At 42.5% G+C, this 23,496-nt stretch overlaps 2 protein-coding genes across 3 annotated transcripts; both read left to right on the forward strand.

Moving 5' to 3' along the window:
* The first annotated feature begins 990 nt into the window (after positions 1-990).
* On the forward strand, positions 991-12,237 carry sc61a (transport protein Sec61 subunit alpha). The gene is given in 12 exon segments (NM_001173947.1): positions 991-1,080; positions 3,085-3,152; positions 3,242-3,307; positions 3,515-3,593; positions 5,992-6,123; positions 6,398-6,507; positions 6,846-6,999; positions 8,305-8,465; positions 8,710-8,907; positions 10,643-10,834; positions 10,942-11,018; positions 11,112-12,237. Coding segments are annotated over 12 exon segments (1,431 nt in total). The 5' UTR covers positions 991-1,073; the 3' UTR covers positions 11,299-12,237.
* Positions 12,238-12,504: 267 nt separating this feature from the next.
* Positions 12,505-22,881, forward strand: LOC106582923 (mitochondrial intermembrane space import and assembly protein 40). Of its 2 annotated transcripts, none has more exons than XM_045705061.1 (3): positions 12,505-12,683; positions 15,630-15,728; positions 20,057-22,881. In XM_045705061.1, exons 1-3 carry the CDS (start codon positions 12,674-12,676, stop codon positions 20,473-20,475), a joined length of 528 nt encoding a protein of 175 aa, XP_045561017.1. In that variant the 5' UTR covers positions 12,505-12,673; the 3' UTR covers positions 20,476-22,881. The 2 variants fall into 2 exon arrangements, with proteins under 2 accessions (XP_045561017.1, XP_014022025.2); XM_014166550.2 differs by having other exon boundaries at positions 12,510-12,695.
* The last annotated feature ends 615 nt before the right edge of the window (positions 22,882-23,496 follow it).

The following is a 23,496-nucleotide window of genomic DNA, read 5'->3' on the forward strand; positions in this document are numbered from 1 at the left end:
TCATGTGTAGAAAAAAAGCTGCTATCACAAGCCCCATGTTTTGGAAAAGGGGCAAACTTTATATCGGCAGAAAGAGGTGATTAAGCTGCAGCCACTACAAGTGGTAAATCAATAGCATAAACACACGGGGAGCTATTCACGGGTGCCTCAATCGACTCTAGGTCTAATAGAGAGACACTTAATCATTGTCCAATTTTTTTTGCACATAATTGATTTACTTCACTTTACCAGTTGCTCACTTTTCTGCGCTTGCATGATACAGTGTCATTCTAGGGCCAACTGAAAGCTGTACAAAAAAAGAACATGCAGTGATAAAAATGGTATAATGCTGACCCCTGATGGCAGTACGTGTTAACTAGAACATTTTCTGCATTCCCAAATCATTGAAGTCAAATAAACAGTATTTTAATTTGTTCATGATCATGCATTTTAATTTCAGTGAAGGTAAATTAAACTACCGAATGAGCAGTCTCGTGATAATTTATAAATTGTAATGAACTAGCTGCAGTTATTCTGAGGTTTTGCATTTACTGCAAGTGTAATATTTCTTGTTTTATCATAATCAAACGCATATTTGAGATTTATCTGTTTTGACTAGATGGGATACATTTTTGTCAGATTTGACTTTTGGCAGCAGGTTAGGAGAATTTACGCAGCAGGTTAGGATAATTAATTTAGCAGGTTATGAGAATTATGCCGTGTTCGGAACTACTGGGAACTCGGAAAAAAAACGTGCTACGACTGGAAAAAACCTAACTCGGATTTTGAAGTCGGAATATCGGGCATCTTTCTAAAGCTCCGTCATTCCGACCTGAAAATCAGTGACATCATGATTTGACCTCTTTTTTTCCCCTTTTCCCAGTTATATTGAAAGCATCACAAGTTTCAAATTCAGACATTCTTGAACGCGGCAAAAGAATCCCCAAGATCTGACGTGTAGTAGGAGCTTCATTGATGACGTGTCTTTACAGCGCATTCTTTTCTGTGCAGAGCGGTTCAATGGTGCCACGCAAACTGTGCTGATTCTTCAAGTGGCACCAGTTTAACACAACAGGAATCGGATAAAGGACACCATGGGCAGTGAGTTATTTTTCTAACGTCTGTCGATGTATCTGTGAATTGCATGTTAAATGTATATTTTGAACGTTTAGCTAGTTAGATTGGCTGTGAACGGACATGTATTGTAGCTTGCTACTAGCTAGCCAATGCTAACGTCAGCTGTAATGTTAGGTCGTTAACTAGTTAAACTTACCGTACCTTAGTTAGTAGTTATGGTGTTATAGTTATTAGCTAACCAGGGTTACACAATCGTTTTACTTATCTATTCACTGTAAAATATTATAACGTTTTAACGGAATGGGAAGCTAACGGCAGGAGGCAGCTAACGTACAATCGCTGCTGACTTTAGCTAACGAGGCTCATGAAGTGCCCACAAATTGTTGACCCTTGGCACTTAGTTTGGACATTTCAGATTGCTGTGTGCACCTTCAACATTCGCTAACTAGTAACCCTCTACAGTCTTTGTCATTCTAGGAAATGTTACTAGCTAGCATAGTCTGCTGTGTCAGTACCTGTGCGCAGAGATACTGCCTGGTTCAAGTCTTTGAATTGACAGTGACATCAGACAAACTGGGTGGTTCGTGCCCTGAATGCTGATTGGTTGAAGCCGTGGTATATCAGACCGTATGATGACATTTATTTTTACTGCTCTACGTTGGTAACCAGTTTATAATAGCAATAATGCACCTCAGGGGTTTGTGATATATAGCCAATATACCACGGCAAGGGGCTGTGTCCTAGCACTCTGCGTTGCTTTGTGCGTAAGAACAGCCCTTAGCCGTGGTATATTGGCCATATACCACACCCCCTTTGGCCTTATTGCTTAATTATGACTAGTTTGCTGCTAGCTTGCTTACATTGTTTTGAATAAACCACATTGGCATTCCCAATGAATGTCAACTTCTTTGAAGAACTAAGGTTAGCTGTCCAGCTACAGTTGATATTAGAGGTCGACTGATTATGATTTTTCAACGCCAATACCAATTATTGGAGAACCAAAAAAATACAGATTAATCGGCTGATTTAAAAAAAAAAAAAGTGTAATAATGGAAATTACAACAATACTGAATGAACACTTTTATTTTAACTTAATATAATACATAAATAAAAATCTATTTAGTCTCATATAAATAAGTGAAACATGTTCAATTTGGTTTAAATAATACAAACAAGTAAAAGTGCAATATGTGCCATGTTAAAAAGCTAACATTTAAGTTCCTTGCTCAGAACATGAGAACATATGAAAGCTGGTGGTTCCTTTTAACATGAGTCTTCAATATTCCCAGTTAAGAAGTTTTAGGTTGTAGTTATTATAGGACTATTTCTCTCTATACCATTTGTATTTCATATACCTTTGACTATTGGATGTTCTTATAGGCACTATAGTATTGCCAGCCTAATCTCGGGGGTTGATAGCGTTGAAGTCATAAACAGCGCTGTGCTTCAAGTACTGCGAAGAGCTGCTGGCAAACGCAGGAAAGTGCTGTTTGAATGAATGTTTACGAGCCTGCTGCTGCCTACCACCGCTCAGTCAGACTGCTCTATCAAATTATAGACTTAATTATAATATAATAAATAACAGGTGGTCAGCCTGCCACGCAGTCTCCTCGTGGAGTGCAGTGTAAACGGTGTCCAAAAATGCAGATTACTGATTGTTATAAAAATTTGAAATCGGCCCTGACTAATCGGCCATTCCGATTTTTAATCGGTCGACCTCTAGTAGATATACTGTATTTCTATTGCCTCTGTTAATCTGCTCTCATAATCAGCCTAGCTATAGGCCCACTAGTTTGTTCCCACATACAATATAGCTAGTTAACTCACTGGATTGATTACCTTACTTAGCTAACTAGCTAATGTGAGTGGAGCCTAATTTTTGCATGCATGGGAGTGATGACGTTTCATCCTGATAAAGTGTAACTATCTTTCACTGGTTAGGACAAGACTTATTTTACTGTGTATGTTGTATGTAGGTTTTTTCCCCCCAAAGAAACAAACCAACCTCGTGTTTTGTTTTTTTTCCAGTTAAATTTTTGGAAGTCATAAAGCCGTTTTGTGCGGTCTTACCTGAGATTCAGAAACCAGAGAGAAAGGTATAGTATACCGCGATCTCTCCTCACTAGCTCTTCAACCATCTTAGCTCTAGTGATGTTTCTAAAACCTCCCTCTTTTACCTCTACAGATTCAGTTCAGAGAAAAAGTACTATGGACTGCCATCACTCTCTTCATCTTCCTGGTGTGCTGCCAGGTTAGTATCTGCTGAGCTGAACATCTCTCTGTGTAATTCTATATATTGTATGGTTCTTGCAAAGAAGCCCTGCCTGTCTTTGGTCTTATTATCACTAGCTGATAATATGGTTACGGCAACAGGTAATGATGACTCAATGAGTGTAGTTATAACTCTTGTGGGTAGTGTATTGGGTTCATTCTTTCTCTTTGTCTCCTGTCCTCCTAGATTCCCCTCTTTGGCATCATGTCCTCGGACTCTGCAGATCCCTTCTACTGGATGAGAGTAATCCTGGCTTCCAACAGAGGTGAGAAACGAACAGTCTGGTTCTACTTAGTTTGAATGCTTGCCTGTCCCTGTAATCATCAGTCCATATGGAGGAAGACAAGTTTGAACTGTGCGTCCCTAGTAACAAAGGGGTTTAAAAAAAAAAAAAAAAAGAATCTCTCATTGAAATGCATAAATTTTAGTGCTGCGTTAAATGGCTTAAATATATATATTTTTAGATAACCAAGCGTTCTATCTATAACTGAGTTGATGCCTGATATATGATGTGTAAAGCCAGCAAGTCTAATTATTTCAAGCTACAATGCCAAGGTGATAAAATGCTAATTCAATGCAATAACTGCATGCACGCTGGTGTCCTGTGCCATTGTAAAAACAGAAAAAGTTGCTGGGTCTGTAGTGAGAGTGAGAACGTTATCGTAGTTTTTGCTTTGCTTCTTCTCCACTGCAGTGTATTTCTGGAGGCTTGGACTGGAAATATATCGTGCAGATTAGCTGGTTGGATAGCCAGCCAGTCATGATATTGGCTGCTAAGTAGCTACAGTTACTACTAGTAGCTAGCTAATAGAAGAGAATATTAAGAAGACGGTTCGTCAAGTGTCATGACTCCATGTTATGTATACCTAGCTAGCTATATAGCTTGAGGCTAGGCAGAAGCGTTGTCACTCTTCACTGCAGAAAGTGTGTGTGTGTGTGTTTTGAACATGATAACTTTCAAGCAACCCAAAGATGGTAAGCTATCTAGTTGGCTAACTATTTTTGAATTAGGCATTAGTTTCATAACCCAATCTAGCGAAGTTTGCAAGCTAGCTTCATCTGGCCTGCATAATACTTTCTGCCTTGTTTGTCGATCTTTAATGTTACCTAACTATGCCGTACCAGCCTGCCTAGCTGCCCATCTAACCAGCTAGTAATAGGCAGCTAGCTAATAGTGCTGAGTGAATAGTGCTTTGTCATTTCGATTTGATTAAAAACAATAATAATGGATTTCGGTAATTAAAAAAAATCACAATGCATTATGAAATGACATTCAAATGTTTGTTTTTTTCATGTTAAATTTCTAATCCCAAAATAATTAACCTTCAATTGCCAAAACATTTAAAATATTTGATTGTCTCTGTCAGGTCCACATTGGATAGACATCAATAGGAAATTACTATAAAATATATTTCAGATGTGAATATTACTTCGTTTTTATTTTATTTTAAATTCCTTAGTCATCATCTCTGCTCAGGCTGTAGCAGCCAAACAACTCTTTGCTCCCCAACTACTGTACTGTCTTTAGTCATCCAATTTAGCTAGGCTAGCCTGCTCAATCATGCTGCAGGGCTGTCTTGAGTATCCTTTTACTAGTTCTTCAAAGTAAATGAGACAGTTCCTGAAAGTACATCTCCATCCCTCTGTTGTGTACATTCCTCTCTCATGAGGTCTGTGTGAAACTAACCGAACGTAGTAGGCGTAAAAGTGTATGCGTTCTTACGCTGAACTAGGTTGAATATTTGCTTTATGGAAACTACAACTTCCTTCAGCCCAGCGTGCCACAGTTTTCTTGACGTGATTTCTCTGTAGAGAAACGGTGCGTTGGGCTCACCAAAACCCTCAACTAAATGGAATTCAAGTAATTGAACAGCTGTCGGTCAATTAGTTGTTTAATAACCAAAAAAAGGAAATGTCGGTAAATCGCTCAGCACTACTAAAGATTTATAGTACAGAAAATACATTCTTCAAGTCTAAGTTGGATATTAGAAGTGCTGTACTTACTAAAGAATCTATTGTACTGCCAGTTAAGATGGCATGAATGTGATCTTAACCAAGAAATATAGCATGTTAACTTCAAACAAAACACAGCGTTCTAAAGCTTTACCCTTCCTGGTTGTTGCTAAGCTAAACAATGGGCTCACGTCATTGACCCAGTGGTCTAAGGCACTGGATCTCAGTGCTTGAGGTGTCACTACAGACACCCTGGTTCGAATCCAGGCTGTATCACCACCGGCCGTGATTGGGAGTCCCATAGGGCGGCACACAATTGGCCTGGCGTCGTCCGGGTTTGACCGGTGTAGGCCGTCATTGTAAATAAGAATTTGTTGTGAACTGACTTGCCTAGTTAAATAAACAAATATTGACACCTGTCTCCCTCCATTTATTAACGGCTCTCAATCTTGGCTACTGATCATGTTAGAAGCATCTATTACACCTTCACTGTTTGGTTCCCACCTTTTACATGGAGAAATAATTATTCCCTGTGATGTTATCAGGTCTTATCTCTTTTGACAAGCAGTCTTTGCAAAAGCTGACATTCTTTAGCTGATATCACTGTATTCAGACCTTTGCCTTTGTTAGAATCCCCTTTTCCAGTACAACAGTGTTGGTTCATAATAATGGTTGACTGAACAGTACTGTGATCCTCCACCATTCTACAGGTACTCTGATGGAGCTGGGTATCTCACCCATTGTTACCTCTGGTCTCATCATGCAGCTGCTGGCTGGAGCCAAGATCATTGAGGTTGGAGACACCCCCAAGGACAGAGCACTCTTCAACGGAGCACAGAAATGTAGGTCCACCCTCTAATCATCTTGCACAGAAGCAGTTTTTACTAAGGAATGGGATTAATCATAATACGTTGAATTATGGTTATATAGCCACCTGGCAACTGTTCTGATTTGTGGGCTTGTATATGACGGGTATTAGAATAAGTGTGTCTAGCCTGTCATAAGGCTGGGGTGTATTCAGTATCCCGTTGCAAAGTGTTTTTCCACTCACAACAGTCCAAGGATATTGAACAGTCCGAGGATATTGAATGCAACCATCTTCCTTTTTCTCTGCAGTGTTTGGCATGATCATCACCATTGGGCAGGCCATTGTTTACGTGATGACTGGCATGTACGGAGACCCCTCAGAGATGGGTGCTGGGATCTGCCTGCTCATCATCATTCAGGTTAGTTAGACCCCCCCCCCCCAGAGACCTAACTTTCACTACTACCCTTTGGCAGCCATTTCTTTAATCTGTCAATCAGCCATGCTCAACAGTCTGCTCTGCTTTCATCCTCCTGGTCAGGTAGCCTAGTGGTTAAGAGCGTTGGGCCAGTAACTGAAATGTCGCTGGTTCGAATCCCTGTGCCAGAAAGATGGAAAAATCTGCCGTTCTGCAAGGCAGTTAACCCACAACTGCTTCCCGGGCTCCGCACCTCTCCCATTTCAGTTGAATGCATTCAGTTGTGCTGACTCGGAATACCCTTTCCCTTCCCTATTTTAAGCTCTCTCCTTCTTCCCCAGCTGTTTGTGGCAGGTCTGATTGTGCTGCTGCTGGATGAGCTGCTGCAGAAGGGCTATGGTCTAGGCTCTGGTATCTCCCTGTTCATTGCCACCAACATCTGTGAGACCATCGTCTGGAAGGCCTTCAGTCCCACTACTGTCAACACTGGGAGAGGTAGGTAGCACTAAGGTGTACATGCACTACATGACCAAAAGTAGGTGGACACGTGCTCGTCGAACCTCGCATTCCAAAGTCATGGGCATTAATATGGAGTTGGTCCCCCCCTTTGCTGCTATAACAGCCTCCACTCAGCCACAAGAGCAGTAGTGAGGTTGGGCGATTAGACCTGGCTCACAGTCGGTGTTCCAATTCATCCCAAAGGTGTTCTATGGGATTGAGGTCAGGGCTTTGTGCAGGCCAGTCAAGTTTTTCCTCACCGATCTCAACAAACCATTTCTGTATGGACCTCACTTTGTGAACGAGGCCCTTGTCATGCTGAAACAGGAAAGGGCCTTCCCCAAACTGTTGTCACGAAGTTGGAAGCACAGAATCATCTAGAATGTCATTGTATGCTGTAGCATTGAGTTCCAGTGAAGGGAAATAAGGGGCCTAGCCCGACCCATGAAAAACAGCCCCAAACCATTTATTATTCCTCCACCAAACTTTAGTTGGCACTATGCATTGGGGCAGGTAGCGTTCTCCTGGCATCCGCCAAACCCAGATTCATCCATCTGACTGCTAGATAGTGAAGCGTGATTCATCACTCCAGAGAACGCATTTCCACTGCTCCAGACTCCAATGGCGGTGAGCTTTACACCACTCCAGCTGACACTTGGCATTGTGCATGGTGATCTTAGGCTTGTGTGTGGCTGCTCAGCTATGGAAACTAATTTCATTAAGCTCCCGATGAACCGTTCTTGTGCTGACGTGGCTTCCAAAGGCAGTTTGGAACTTAGTAGTGAGTGTTGCAACCCAGGACAGACGATTTTTATGCGCTTCAGCATTCGGCGGTAAGGTTCTTTGAGCTTGTGTGGCCTACCACTTCGCGGCTGTGCCGTTGTTGCTCCTAGACATTTTTACTTCACAATAACAGCACTTACAGTTGACCTGGGCAGCTCTAGCAGGGCAGAAATTTGCCGAACTGACTTGTTGAAAAGGTGGCATCCTATGACGGTGCCATGTTGAAAGTCAATAAGCACTTAAGTACAGGTCAATCTACTGCGAATGTTTGTCTTTGGAGATTGCATGGCTGTGTGCTGGATTTTATTTTTTTTTTTTATTTTTTTTTTTTTTTTTTTTTTATACACCTGTCAGCAATGGGTGTGGCTGAAATAGCCGAAACCACTCATTTCAAGGGGTGTCCACATAATTTTGTGTAACTAGTGTATGTGTATTTACAATGTGCTCTTGTTCTTCAGTCAGGGTTGTTCCCCCTGCTGTGCTGTGGTTAGTTAGGTAACCCTGTCTCTTGTGTCTCAGGAACGGAGTTTGAAGGTGCCGTCATTGCCCTGTTCCACCTGTTGGCCACCCGCACAGACAAGGTGCGCGCCCTAAGAGAGGCCTTCTACCGCCAGAACCTGCCTAACCTCTTGAACCTCATCGCCACAGTCTTCGTCTTTGCTGTAGTCATATACTTCCAGGTCAGTGGACAGACAACCCGCTTTATAGCCTATATCGTCTTGGCTGTCATTTGATTGGTTTTACAAATGGCTTTCAATTCATTGCTTAAGTGACCTTTATGGCCATTGGATCTGACAATGTGAACATAAATGTTCAGACCAAAAAGCTGCATGCATAGAATAATTGAAGACAAACTTTGAATACCATTGGATTTCCGTGGTTGTATTTGAAAGGTCTTGAACACTTCTCGCCTCCTCCTTCCAGGGCTTCAGGGTGGACTTGCCCATCAAGTCTGCCCGTTACCGTGGTCAGTACAACACCTATCCCATCAAGCTCTTCTACACTTCCAACATTCCCATCATCCTCCAGTCTGCCCTTGTGTCCAACCTGTACGTCATCTCTCAGATGCTCTCCACGCGATTCAGTGGCAACTTTCTGGTTAACCTGCTGGGCACCTGGTCTGTAAGTACCTGTCCACAATGAACTTTGAGTGTCGCTTCTGTGTTCATTACACAGAGGTGGAGACTTGCCTCACCCTTGTTCATTACACCTGTACTATTTAAAAATGTACATCCACTTAGTTATTTTTTTCTCATCACATTTAACCTTCATGAAGTTCAAACCGATACTGAATACGTCTTTGTGTTGTCTGGTAGTGTGTGACTGTAAACAATGAAGAGTCTGTTTGACGCCATAGTGGTGGTTATGGTCACATGTTTTGGACTACTATGACAGCACACTGGTAGTGTTGACAGATTAGACATTTCTTTCAGCAATCCTGTGTAAGAGAGCTAGCCTTCAGAAGGTTTTAAGAGGGCTCCAGATTAACATTTTCCCCTGGTCGCACTGGTGCCTCTCTTTTTCAGTTGGTGGCACCAGCCCAAGATTTGGTCGCACGCCCATAAAAAATGGGTAATGCATAACCATGGTAGCAATTGAAAGGGAACAGTTTGGAGACTATTGGAAAATTGATTTTTATGTGCATTTTAATCTGAAAATACTCCTGATACATTCAGTAACATAAGAATATTCCTGGAAAATGTAGGGTAGAACAACCTAAGTAATTTCAATGCCCTTTATGACTCAAGAATCTTCAACTAGTAAGGTGCTTTTGAGCTCTCCTAGCTGTGCTGTTGAGGAACTACGGCAAGCACAACCCTGCATCCGCACCATCACACAGTACTGTTTACACAATCCAAAAACAGTCCATTTTATAAATCACAATATGGGTGAGATGTGCATCACAAGATATTTCAGTGTTATGCTTTCACAATGAAATTCAAGGAAAGTATCATTATTTTGATACACATAGAAAGGAGTTATGATTGGTGGGTGCGCATTTCTTTCTGTGAGCTCAATGGCCAGTTTCTGTAGAGATAAATCAGATCAAGCCTGAACTGTACGACGTGGTTTCCAACAGGCCAATATTCTACATACTTTAGCGCAAAAAAACCTTGGTAATTAACTACAATGAACATACAGTAGTCCATTCTGCGCCTACTGGTCCGGTCTTTCTTTTACACCTGCTATGTAAAAGAGACAGAAATGCATAATCAAGAGTGATAGAGCAGTTGCTTAGCGCGCTATCTTGACCTGAAAATGCATGATCTAAGTGATTGATAGTTGGTATTCAACAGTCATAAAAGTATGACTTATTGATTTACTTTGAAGAATTACTTAGATAGTGATTTGTCAGACTGCATAGGCAGTAGCTCTATAGAGATGACTTGGAGTGAAGTCAACAAGTAAAACTAATGTAATATACACAACTGAAATATTTGATTAAAGTTATGTGAATAAATGATGGTTAGTAAGTGATGAGCAAAAACTACCATCATGGGAATTGTATTCAACACACATAATGCATTAAATCTTTTTAAAAAAACAATCAAAATTGAAAACGGATTTTAATACTCAAACTGAACAGACTTCAAAAAGCACTAATCGCTCAGCACTACCAAGCAGGAATGCATAATTTAAGATTTTGATGTGCAACCTATTCTAGTGATTGTAATGGATTTGGGGTTGCAGAATTTTGATTTCTTTTATCCAAAAGAGATGTTTTGAGTGAGGTTGCAATGTAGAAAACATGTGACTCAATGGTCGCAGTCTTGAGCCCTGTTTTACTCATAACAGCCCTGATTGGGCTACGCTTACATGGAGAATCTATACTTAATCGATTTGTGTGTTTGTATAGGATACTTCCACTGGAGGACCAGCTCGGGCCTACCCAGTTGGAGGTCTCTGCTACTACCTCTCTCCCCCGGAGTCCTTTGGTTCTGTTCTGGATGACCCCATCCACGCTGCCATCTACATCGTCTTCATGCTGGGCTCCTGTGCCTTCTTCTCCAAGACATGGATCGAGGTTTCAGGATCCTCGGCCAAAGATGTGAGTCACTTGATGCACTAGATGCATTTGCTTCATCTGTTACAGATGCACTTACTGTAGGTACACTGAAGTATGTGTGGTAGTTGCTAACTCTGCATGTTTGACAGGTGGCTAAGCAGCTGAAGGAACAGCAGATGGTGATGAGGGGACACCGAGAGACCTCCATGGTGCACGAGCTCAACCGGTAAAAACATACACACCTTTGGTTGCACTCTGGCCCAAGTGTTAATTGCTGCGTGTTTTTCTACACATTTCTAAAATCTTGTTCTTTATGAAGGTACATCCCCACAGCTGCAGCTTTCGGTGGCCTATGCATAGGTGGGCTGTCTGTCATGGCGGACTTTCTGGGCGCCATCGGTTCTGGTACTGGAATTCTTTTGGCCGTGACCATCATCTACCAGTACTTTGAGATCTTCGTCAAGGAGCAGAGTGAAATGGGCAGCATGGGAGCGCTGCTATTCTAGAAACACCCTCCAACACGCACCACAGACACACAGCCTCCACCCTCTACAAATTACTTACTTTTTGTTTTGCATTGTATCTAATGCGCACAAATCAGTACATTCTGCCTCTGACACGTCCTCTTTCTCAGCTTCTTTGTGTTCCCAGAAGCTCTTGAGGGCTCACGCAGACTGGATCTCACTGGGAAAGAAAGATGGCACTTGACCCAGTGTTCAGCATGGAATTGCGCCTGTTCTGTCCCGTTTTTTATTTTTCAATACCATTACCCTCTCTTCATCTGACCAGCCAGGCTACTCTGCTGATGGTCTTATCTTCTATAGAAGCTTGCTCAAGGAAATTGAAGACTGACACCGTTTTAAAGGAGTCTGTTCTTAAACCAACAAGCACTACACCTGGACATTTTTGGAGAGTGGAAAGAAAGCCATGTCATTAATTTTAGGCCATTGTAAGCTGTGCATGGGGTTTGAAGAGCCACATTGGGGTAAAGAAAGTATAAATATACTTGTTCATGTATTCCTTAAATGGCTCTGGGAATCTCTAACAAGCTTTGTTGGTTTTCATTTACTTGTATTTTTTTTAAATCAAGGAATATATTTCTATTCATGCTGGTCTTATCAATAGCATATGTTAGTACTTTGTCTCTGGGTCCTAAAGGAAAATGTTTGTGTTGTGGTCTTTTATTCCCAGACAATCGCTGTAGAAACTGCCTAGATGTCATTGGATGATGGTGGGTTTGGTAGGAATGGGGTTTCATTTAGTGTTTTTTACTTCCTGTATTGGACATAATTATGAAATTTGACTAGGATTTTATTTTTTAGATCCTCATCCCCCCCCCCCCCCCCACTGTAAACCATCAGTGACCCCCAAATAAAACACTACCATGGACATAGGGCCCATGTCTTTGTTCAGGCCAATATTTTTCAATAAAAGCTAGAAAACAATATTCTGTGTTGAACCTTCACATGGCATAAGTCACACTACAATATGCATCAAACAGGGTGTATACCAATATTATTGTGGTACATACTGCCAGATGAGTGCAGTACAGGTTTCACTTCTCTTTGGTAGAGTACTGCCAAATAGTAATCTGGTACTGTTGGTAGGAGTTTCCCCGCACCCCTGGTCCAGTTTCAGATTGTTTTTATCCTCATTATGGGGATTGTGTAATCTGACCCTGGATCTACCGAGATCTGCTGCACAAATCACCAGTGGCTGCCCAGATGACGTCATGAGGCTGCGTCCAGAAAGCGAAGCAAAGAGGGGTCAACGGAACGGGCGGTTATTACATGACTATGTGCACTGCAGCTAATTGTTGTACAAAAACCGTCGTGGCTTCTGATTTAAGTAGAGGACCAACGGATACCACCACCGTCTGTCATGTCGTACTGTAAGCAAGAGGGTAATAGCGCACCTTAGATTTTCATTCATTTCACTTGTCCAATGAATGTCATTGAAGCGGCTAGCATGGTAACGTTAGTTCTCTAGTTAGCTTGCGCAGCAGGTCAGCGTTGCTTGTTCCAGATTTATTGGTGCAGTAATTTCATGTAGCTTAGTTGCAGTCAGTTATAGGGTTTGAAGAGGTCTATAAATGGGACAAGCAGATTCACAGGATTAATCTGATTTGTAAAGGAAGGCTATTAGTACGAGACGAACACATTAACTTCCACGCTAGCCAGATAACTAACTAGCAAGGCTAGTAGATGACTTCAGGCAGAGCTGTCAAAGCGCTTACCAGAAGATACCGACCCTACCGTTACGTTGTTTACACTAAGGTCAGAACGCAATCATGGTTCCATTTAGTTCTGACTAGGTGGCATTCAGCCATTTGCTTTGCCCACGACTACCCTGTGTGTGTGAACTACATCCCCGACACTGTGTTTTAACATTTATAAACGTCAATCATTGCTTGCAATATGGCTTTCGAAACATATGGCCCTTTACCTTTCATCAGCAAGAACCAATCCTTCAAATAAAATATATTTACATGCTGACCACACTGCTCGCGCGTTGCGTGAGCAAAATAAATGTACATGTTATTCAATCATTGCACCCACACTGCTCACGATATTTTGAGTAGCCAGACATTTATAGAACTTGGTTCTATTTGTGATGTGCTGAAAGTCCCATCTTTCCCATCTCATTGGTTTTTAGGAGCATGTACCCACGTGGGTGATTGAAACATGAACTGAGGTCCACAGTCCAGTTGGTAGTGGTAATGCACCTTACAGTTGGTTTGCCGACCACCATATAAAGTCAGAACAAGAAGCCTGAAGGAGGAGAGATTACTAGAAACAAACTTCCACCCTTTTATTTGTGGATTAATTGTCAGAGTAGAGGACAATGTTAATATCCCAGGACAAATGAGTTGCAACAGCAGCTAGCTAGCTAAATTGACATCAATGTTTAATGCTTTTTGACCTGTCCCAAAATTAATATAGTTGGTTCAGAGTTCGTTTTGATATTTCAACTTGTGTGTCCTGATCGCATCTGGTATGGGTGGACAAAATCAACATGCATGCGGGCAGTCTCTGTCAGCATGTTAAGGTGTGTTCACACCGCACCTTAGGCTAGGGCTAAGAGCCTCAGCCCTGGGCTAAGGGCGATTTTAGCCTGGGGCTAAGTGAGTTTTCACACTTGCACATTCTAAAGTGGGTTAGCACCAACCTTAGCCCAGGACTAGCTGGCCCCGCTCCGGAGCACTTTTGGTGGTTTTCCAGTATGAATCAGGGTCAGGAACAACTACTAGACTGCCCAGTCCAATCAAAAAAGCTGCACTGTTATTTTGACAAGTCAATTCATACTATTTAATCCTATCTGAGGACAAAAACCAAATCCATGCAAAAATATTGGTTGCTATGCCTAACAAACATGGTTATTATGGCTGGCTAATGTCTTCTCACTTATCAAACTAAAGCTACAAACACTACAAATATCCATTTAAATGGATATATCCATGTTGATAATATTGTTGAATGATTCCGCCTAGATCAGAAAAGTTGATGCCTCGTTCATGCACACCATTCTCTGTCCAGGGGCGAGATGGAATTTCAAAAGTGAAACATTGTTTCCGAGGTCAGACAGGCAGATGGCGAAGTTTATACAAACCATCACTGTTGGAAATCAAATGCTAGGCTAGACACAAGATGAGAAAATGTGTTAATAAATGTTGTACTGCTTATAACATTGGTCACATGTTGTTTGTCAGTTAGCCCTGGGCTGTGGAATACAAGTGTGATTCCTTAGCCCAGGTCTAAAGCTTAGCCTAGGGTTAACAAATGCTTGTGTGAACACAGGCTAAGCTAGCCCGGGGCTAAGAACAATGCAGTGTGAAAAGGCCTTTATAGCAGTTTTGCACATATCCATACCGCTATGGGTACCTCCATTCAACGAAATTACACCTCCCGAGTTACGCTTACAGACAGATGTGCAGAGCATGTTAGATAGTTAAACGTACCTCAATGCAGGGATGGGATATGCCACTGTACTCCAATTTGTACCTTTATCCAAATCCACACTGCTCCGTCAAGAAGATTGAAATACTGCTCATTTTTCTCTGAAAACTGCCCTTTTCATTCTCATGCTCGCTAGCTGTAGCCACTGCAGCCATTTTGGAATGGCTTTGTCAGCCAATCAGCTCCTTTGTTGTTTAACTCAATATGCCATTCCATAATGGCAGCTGTAGCTACTGCTAGCTAGCATGAGGATGAAAAGGGCAGTTTTCAGAGAAAATAGCAGAATTTAAATCTTCTCGATGGAGCAGTGTGGATAAAGGTCAAATTTGAGTACAGTGGCATATCCCATCCCTGCATTGAGGACGTTTTCTGACCTACGTCTCGCGCCGGCTCTACGGTGTCCTGATGTAACCATGATTTGCGTTCCGACCTCAGTGCAGCTCAGTGTAAACAAGCATAACAGTGGCGTCGGTATCTTCTGGCAATCGAAGCGCATGTCATGTCAGGTGACAGTTCAGTTTTTTTATATCTGGACCCTGCTGGTTAAACATAGTTAGTGGGCATTGATTAAGCATTCTGTTTACAGAAAAACAGCTGTTGTGAAATTGTTAACTTAGCAGCTATTATGGCCAACATATTAATAGCCAACCACTTGCCTTGATCCAATAGATAAATCCATTTGTGAGTCTATTGGGTCAGTCAGACCATATTAACCATGAATTTGTATAATTGGTCTCCCACTTTGCTTTAATAAAGCCAGCCTGGAGACTGGGAAGGGGAAGTGCAATTAGTATGTCATGGTCATAGCTCAGTGCCTGTTGTTTCCTTAGAGATGGCATCTTTTCATTCCATCCTCTCACCTGTGTTTTTCTCCTTGCCAGGTAAAGATCGCATCATCTTCGTTACCAAGGAAGACCATGAAGCACCTAGCAACGCTGAGCTCATTGCAGATGACCCCAATGACCCCTACGAAGACCAGGGTAAGTGGGCTGTGAATTCATGTCAGGGATGTAGAAGGATTATGAAACACTCAACAGTAGTGTAGTCATTACAAAGATACCAACAAAGAGGTGAATTCTGAAGTTACAACCATGTCAATTCAGTGCATTCGGAAAGTATTCAGACCCCCTTCACTTTTTACACATTTTGTTACGTTACAGCCTTAACCTAAAATAGAATCAATTAAAAAAATAGAAATAAGGTATTTCTGTTCTTTATTTTTAATACATTGACAAAAATGTTTTTTTTTTTAAAACACGAAAAAATAACAGTTTTCGCTTTGACATTATGGGCTATTGTGTGTAGATTGCTGAGGATATTTTTTTTTTCAACCACTTTAGAACGTAACAAAATGTGGAAAAAGTCAAGGGGTCTGAATACTTTCCGAAGGCAATATATATATATGTGTGTGTCTGTGTGTGTGTATATAGAGAGAGATATTACAAATTTAAAACAGAAATACCTTATTTACATAAGTATTCAGACCCTGAAATTGAGCTCAGGGGTATCCTGTTTCTATTGATCATCCTTGAGATGTTTCTACAACTTGGAGTCCACCTGTGGTAAATTCAGTTGATTGCACATGATTTGGAAAGGCACACGCCTGTCTATATAAGGTCCCACAGTTGACAGTGCATGTCAGAGCTAAAGCCTAGCCATGAGGTCGAAGCAATTATCCGTAGAGTTCCGAGACAGGATTGTATCTAGGCACAGATCTGGGGAAGGGTACCAAAAAATGTCTGCAGCGTTGAAGTGTCCCCAAGCAGTGGCCTCCATCATTCTTAAATGGAAGAAGTTTAGAACCACCTAGACTCTTCCTAGAGCTGGCCGCCTGGCCAAACTGAGCAATCGGGGGAGAAGGGCCTTGGTCAGGGAGGTGACCAAGAACCCGATGGTCACTCTGACAGAGCTCCAGAGTTTGTCTGTGGAGATGGGAGAACCTTCCAGAAGGACAACCATCTCTGCATCACTCCACCAATCAGGCCTTTATGGTAGAGTGGCCAGACTCTCAGACCATGAGAAAGAAGATTCTCTGGTCTGATGAAACCAAGATTGAACTCTTTGGCCTGAATGCCAAGTGTCACGTCTGGAGGAAACCAGGCACCGCTCATCAGCTGGCCAAAACCATCCCTAAAGTGAAGCATTTTGGTATTTTATTAGGATCCCCATTAGCTGTTGCAAAAGCAGCAGCTACTCTTCCTGGGGTCCACACAAAACATGAAACATAACACAGAATGACATAATACAGAACATCATTAGACAAGAACAGCTCAAGGACAGAACTACATACATTTTTAAAAAGGCACACGTAGCCTACATATCAATGCAGACACAAACTATCTAGGTCTAATAGGGGAGAGGCGTTGTGGTGGTAGCATAATGCTGTGGGGATGTTTTTCAGCGGAAGGGACTGGGAGTCTCAGGATTGAGAGAAAGATGAACGGAGCAAAGTACAGAGAGATCCTTGATGAAAACCTGCTCCAAAGCACTCAGGACCTCAGACTGGGGCGAAGGTTCACCTTCCAACAGGACAACAACCCTAAGCATACAGCCAAGACAACGCAGAAGTATCTTTGGGACAAGTCTCTGAATTTTATTTTTTTATTTCACCTTTATTTAACCAGGTAGGCCAGTTGAGAACAAGTTCTCATTTACAACTGCGACCTGGCAAGATAAAGCAAAGCAGTGCGACAAATAACAACACAGAGTTACACATGGAATAAACAAGCGTACAGTCAATAACACAATAGAAAAAAAGAAAGTCTATATACAGTGTGTGCAAATGGCGTGAGGAGGTAAGGCAGTAAATAGGCCATAGTAGCAAGTAATTACAATTTAGCAAATTAACACTGGACTGATAGATGTGCAGATGATGATGTGCAAGTAGAAATACTGGTGTGCAAAAGAGCAGAAAGTAAATAAAAACAATATGGGGGTGAGGTAGGTAGATTGGATGGGCTATATACAGATGGACTATGTACAGCTGCAGCGATCGGTTAGCTTCTCAGATAGCTGATGTTTAAAGTTAGTGAGGGAATAATAAGTCTCCAGCTTCAGCGATTTTTGCAATTCATTCCAGTCACTGGCAGCAGAGAACTGGAAGGAAAGGCGGCCAAATGAGGTGTTGTCTTTGGGGATGACCAGTGAGATATACCTGCTGGAGCGCGTGCTACGGGTGGGTGTTGTTATCGTGACCAGTGAGCTGAGATAAGGCTGAGCTTTACCTAGCAATGACTTATAAATGACCTGGAGCCAGTGAGTTTGACGACGAATATGTAGCGAGGGCCAGCCAATTAGAGCATACAGGTCGCAGTGGTGGGTGGTATATGGGGCTTTGGTGACAAAACAGATGGCACTGTGATAGACTGCATCCAGTTTGCTGAGTAGAGTGTTGGAGACTATTTTGTAAATGGCATCGCCGAAGTCGAGGATCGGTAGGATAGTCAGTTTTACTAGGGTATGTTTGGCGGCGTGAGTGAAGGAGGCTTTGTTGCGAAATAGAAAGCCGATTCTGGATTTAATTTTGGATTGAGATGTTTAATATGAGTCTGGAAGGAGAGTTTACAGTCTAGCCAGACACCTAGGTATTTGTAGTTGTCCACATATTCTAAGTCTGAACCGTCCAGAGTAGTGATGCTAGTCGGGCGGGTGCGGGCAGCGAACGGTTGAAAGGCATGCATTTAGTTTTACTAGCATTTAAGAGCAGTTGGAGGCCACGGAAGGAGTGTTGTATGGCATTGAAGCTTGTTTGGCGGTTTGTTAACACAGTGTCCAAAGAAGGGCCAGATGTATACAGAATGGTGTCGTCTGCGTAGAGGTGGATCAGGGAATCACCCGCAGCAAGAGCGACATCGTTGATATATACAGAGAAAAGAGTCGGCCCGAGAATTGAACCCTGTGGTACCCCCATAGAGACTGCAAGAGGTCCGGACAACAGGCCCTCCGATTTGACACACGGAACTCTGTCTGAGAAGTAGTTGGTGAACCAGGCGAGACAGTCATTTGAGAAACCAAGGCTGTTGAGTCTGCCGATAAGAATACAGTGATTGACAGAGTCGAAAGCCTTGGCCAGGTCGATGAAGACGGCTGCGCAGTACAATCTTTTATCGATGGCTGTTATGATATCGTTTAGTATCTTGAGCGTTGCTGAGGTGCTCCCGTGACCAGCTCGGAAACCGGATTGCACAGCGGAGAAGGTATGTGGGATTTGAAATGGTCAGTGATCTGTTAACTTGGCTTTTGAAGACTTTAGAAAGGCAGGGCATGATGGATATAGGTCTATAACAGTTTTGGTCTAGAGTGTCACCCCTTTGAAGAGGGGGAAGACCGCGGCAGCTTTCCAATCTTTAGGGATCTCGGACGATACGAAAGAGAGGTTGAACAGACTCGTAATAGGGGTTGCAACAATGGCTGCAGATAATTTTAGAAAGAGAGGTTCCAGATTGTCTAGCCCAGTTGATTTGTACGGGTCCAGGTTTTGCCGCTCTTTCAGAACATCTGCTATCTGGATTTGGGTGAAGGAGAAGCTGGGGAGGCTTGGGCAAGTAGCTGCGGGGGGTGCGGAGCTGTTGGCCGGGGTTGGGGTAGCCAGGGGGAAAGCATGGCCAGCCGTAGAGAAATGCTGAATGTCCTTGAGTGGCCCAGCCAGAGCCCCGACTTGAACCCGATCAAACATTTCTGTAGAGACCTGAAATAGCTGTGCAGCGATGCTCCCCATCCAACCTGACAGCACTTGAGAGGATCTGCAGAGAAGAATGGGAGAAACTCCCCAAATACAGGTGTGCCAAGTTGTGGTGTCATACCCAAGAAGACTCGAGGCTGTAATTGCTGCCAAAAGGTGCTTCAACAAAGTAATGAGTAAAGGGTCTGAATGCTTATGTAAATGTGATATTTATTTATTTAAAATTGTATAAGTTTGCAAAAATGTCTAAAAACCTGTTTTTATTTCATCATTATGGGGTATTGTGCGTAGATAGATGAGGGGGAAAAAAACTATTTAATCAATTCTAGAATAAAGCTGTAACATAGCAAAATGTGGAAAAAGTCAAGGGGTCTGAATACTTTCCAAATGCACTGTACATGCCAGCAAGGTGGAAAAACCTGCCGTTCTGCCCTTGAGTAAGGCAGTTAACCCTCAACAGCAATTGCTTTCCGGGCGCCGATGACGTCGATTAAGGCAGCCCCCTGCACCTCTCTGATTCAGAGGTGTTGGGTTAAATGCGGAAGACACATTTTGGTTGAAAGCATTCAGTTGTGCAACTGACTAGGTATCCTCCTGCCCTTTCCTCTTGTATCCCTATTCCTCTAGGCCTGATTCTGCCTAGTGGGGAGATCAACTGGAACTGTCCATGCCTGGGAGGGATGGCTAGCGGGCCCTGTGGCACACAGTTCAAGGAGGCCTTCTCCTGCTTCCACAACAGCAATGAGGAGGTGAAGGGTTCAGAGTGTATCGACAACTTCCGCACTATGCAGGAGTGTATGCAGAAGTACCCCGAGCTCTACCCACAGGAGGACGAGAACGATGGAGTCGCCGCGGGAGGCGCTGACGCTACTGCCCCTGCGCCTGCTGAGAACTCTGCCCCCATTGATTCTACTGCACCTGAGCCCGCAGAGGACTCGTCCCCAGCACCAGTGGTGTCTAGTGACTCTACCCTGTCCCCCCCAACACCTGAGTCTGCCCCGTCATCCGACAATACACCACCCACAGACAGCCAGGCTGCCAGCTAAAATCACCCACCGTCCACCATCCCCCGGTCTCTCCCTGAAACCACTGCCGTGCCCAGACCACTCTCTGGGGAGATCAGCTCGGTCCACTGATGCCTCAGACCTGTTCTCTTGGTTCAACATTCATCACGAGGGAGAATTACTTTTAAAGGGGGCCTATAACTGCAGAGGAGTTAAGTCTCCTACAGGGAATATGCTGTGAGAGGAGGAGGACAACACAAAAGAAATACACATCTTTTTCTTATGCTTTTTTATCCAGTGGTTGTTGAGCTCCTGAGGTTCCTACAGTGGTGAGTTTGTAGAGGAGGACTTGTTCGCTGAAGGGACTTTAGTTAAAGGATTCTCATCCAAAACAATTGATCTGCTTATTATCAAGCTTTAAATCAGATCATTTGTGCCATTCTATTTTAATTCTACACTGGAGGTGTGTAACCTACTATCAATGTTACTGGTCAGACTAGTTTGTGATCACTTGACTTAATGTTAGGCTTGGGCGGTATACCATATACCAGGGTATTTGGAAATAGTTGGGATGCTTTTTTTAATACTGTCAATAGCATTGAACATTTAAACTTTATTTGACGTTTTTCAATACATTTGAATATTTGTTGCTACTTTTTAAGTAAATACCCACAGTCAACTTGTGCAATACTTTAGGAGATAAAGCAGATCACGTTCTTCATTTCACCGGTCACATTATTTTACATTATGAAGCTTACCATAGTTCCCCAGAACAGTTGAGCCAATCACGTGGTTGTTTGTTTGTAAGTAGCACAACTGGAGAAAGCGGGAGCAGGTGAGTCCAGCTGTTTATTGACGGGTCGCGTTGTATATTGAAAGTCGTGTTTTTTTTTGCTTCAATAGAGTGATCATGGAAGTGCAACTATAGTTTTCCTTCAGAAAAAATACATTAGTGCCACATATTAGGGAGAAAAAAGCTTCATTGTAATCAGATGACAAAAGTAGTGCAACGCTATTTGGCTGGCAGCCACACAAGTAAATGAGCTTACAATGAAAAAGCAAGGTATTTTTTGCAAAAATTATGCATGGCCATCATGTGTCTGTTTATCATAGAAAGAATGTAGCCAGCTACATTTCCAAATGTTTTGCCTAAAGTTAATATTTTACCAAAGAAAAGTAGGCTGGCTACACCGAGAAAGTGCTCTGACTGATGTGTAGCTACTTGTCTGCTGATATAATGCCCATTCGTGAATTCTCATCAGAGTGGAGACAATTGAAGCACAAAATGAGTCTGATGCAGAGCAGAAATTACATTAAGAAGCATTTTACGTCTGCGTTTACAAAACACTACAAGATATTTATTTTTTAAATTTAAATTCTGCATTAAATTGGCTCCCGAGTGGTGCAGCGGTCTAAGGCACTGCAGTCCCTGGTTCGAATCCAGGCTGCATCACATCCGGCCGTGATTGGGAGTCCCATAGGGCGGCGCACAATTGGCCCAGCGTCGTCTGGGTTTGGCCGGGGTAGGCTGTCATTGTAAATAAGAATTTGTTCTTAACTGACGTGCCTAGTTAAATAAAGGTAACATTTTTAAAATGTAAATTAAAGTGACCCTTAAATTTAATTTGCTAGTTAATCTAAGTAAGTGGCTCAATTAATAAAGTGAGGGGGCATCTTATTGTGTTAGCTTTCTGCCGTGTTCTCCTCTCTTCTCAGAGCAGGCAGGCCAGTTGCCCTAGCGACTCCAGACTCCACACAGACACAATGTGTAGGCTACATGCTGCTTCAGAGCCAGTACTGTTCTTCCTTCAGACAAGCATGAATCAAAACTTTGTTAATTTGCAGTGTCTCACGTTCGCATTCACTTGTAAATGTCCAAACTCACCAAAAATAACATTTGGTAGCTCCTACCTATATATGTACAACTTTATGAGCCTGTCTTTGCAATTCCTTTATTTTCGTTGGCGCCCGTTAGCAGATTTAGTCAGCAGCCCCCATTGAAATTCGCTATTACGTGTGCTAATTTTGTTAGCATTCTGTTAATAGACGCCCAATGGTTTCTTTTTTTTGCTTTGTTTTTGCGCCCCCTTGTGTACGAAGCCTGTAATACCGTATATCCCGGTATGAGAAAAGGATGGTATGATATGAAAATCTGGATACCGCCCAACCCAACCCTACTTCATGTTTGTGTTTGACAGATCATGGTAAGAGATAGAGATAGGATTAAAGCTTGATTACTCTTGTGTACTAAATTGCTGCCCAAAGATCATGTGACATGTCTGTTTTTCAATTTTAAGTTTTGTCAAAAGTCCTGAATGTTGCTGTTGGTATGATGTTTTTCCACCAATCTGTGTTTTGAATTTTACCTCACTATTACTTAATAGATTTTTCCATCCAATGACCACCCCTCATAACCCATATACCTGAATAAAGTGGAAGTCCATTGTCTGTGCAATAATTTCCTCGAAGGAGAGAATTAAACACTGCGTGCCAACTGGGATTTGGTTATGGGTTGCGTAATAGTCTCATGAAAGAGGGAGCTGTTGGAAATGTATTGGTCATTGACAGTGACACTAATAATCAGAGGGGGAGCTTTGGAACATTGGGGCTAAATCCTAACGTGAGATGTGTGTTTTAGGGCTGACCCCATTTAGTCAGTTGGTCGATAGGCTGTTGGTCGAGCAGTCGCAAATATACATTTTCTATGGCGTGTGACGAGAAACCCGTCTGATTCACGCTGGCCTCAGTGGACTAATCCATTGCGAAGGCCACGGGGATGGCTCACCAGTAGTACATTTACCGTTCTAGTCTACAATATTTGTTTGGTTAAGATAATTTCTATTAATGCATTCAATATATTATTGAGGTATTTTACATTTCTCATTGTCGGACTGGATACGTTATTTGCCGACCGCACAACATAAGCTACACTTGTGGGCAACATGTTTTGGTTTATTTCATTCCATTTACGGAGTTATCAATGTATGGATTGTCTTTTGTTTGTAGCGCTCCTGTCAATGTTCATTAATGATGCGCGCCTGATTATTCATAAAAGTAGGCCTA

This window comes from Salmo salar, chromosome ssa22 (genome assembly GCF_905237065.1).
Source record: "Salmo salar chromosome ssa22, Ssal_v3.1, whole genome shotgun sequence".
NCBI lineage: Eukaryota > Metazoa > Chordata > Actinopteri > Salmoniformes > Salmonidae > Salmo > Salmo salar.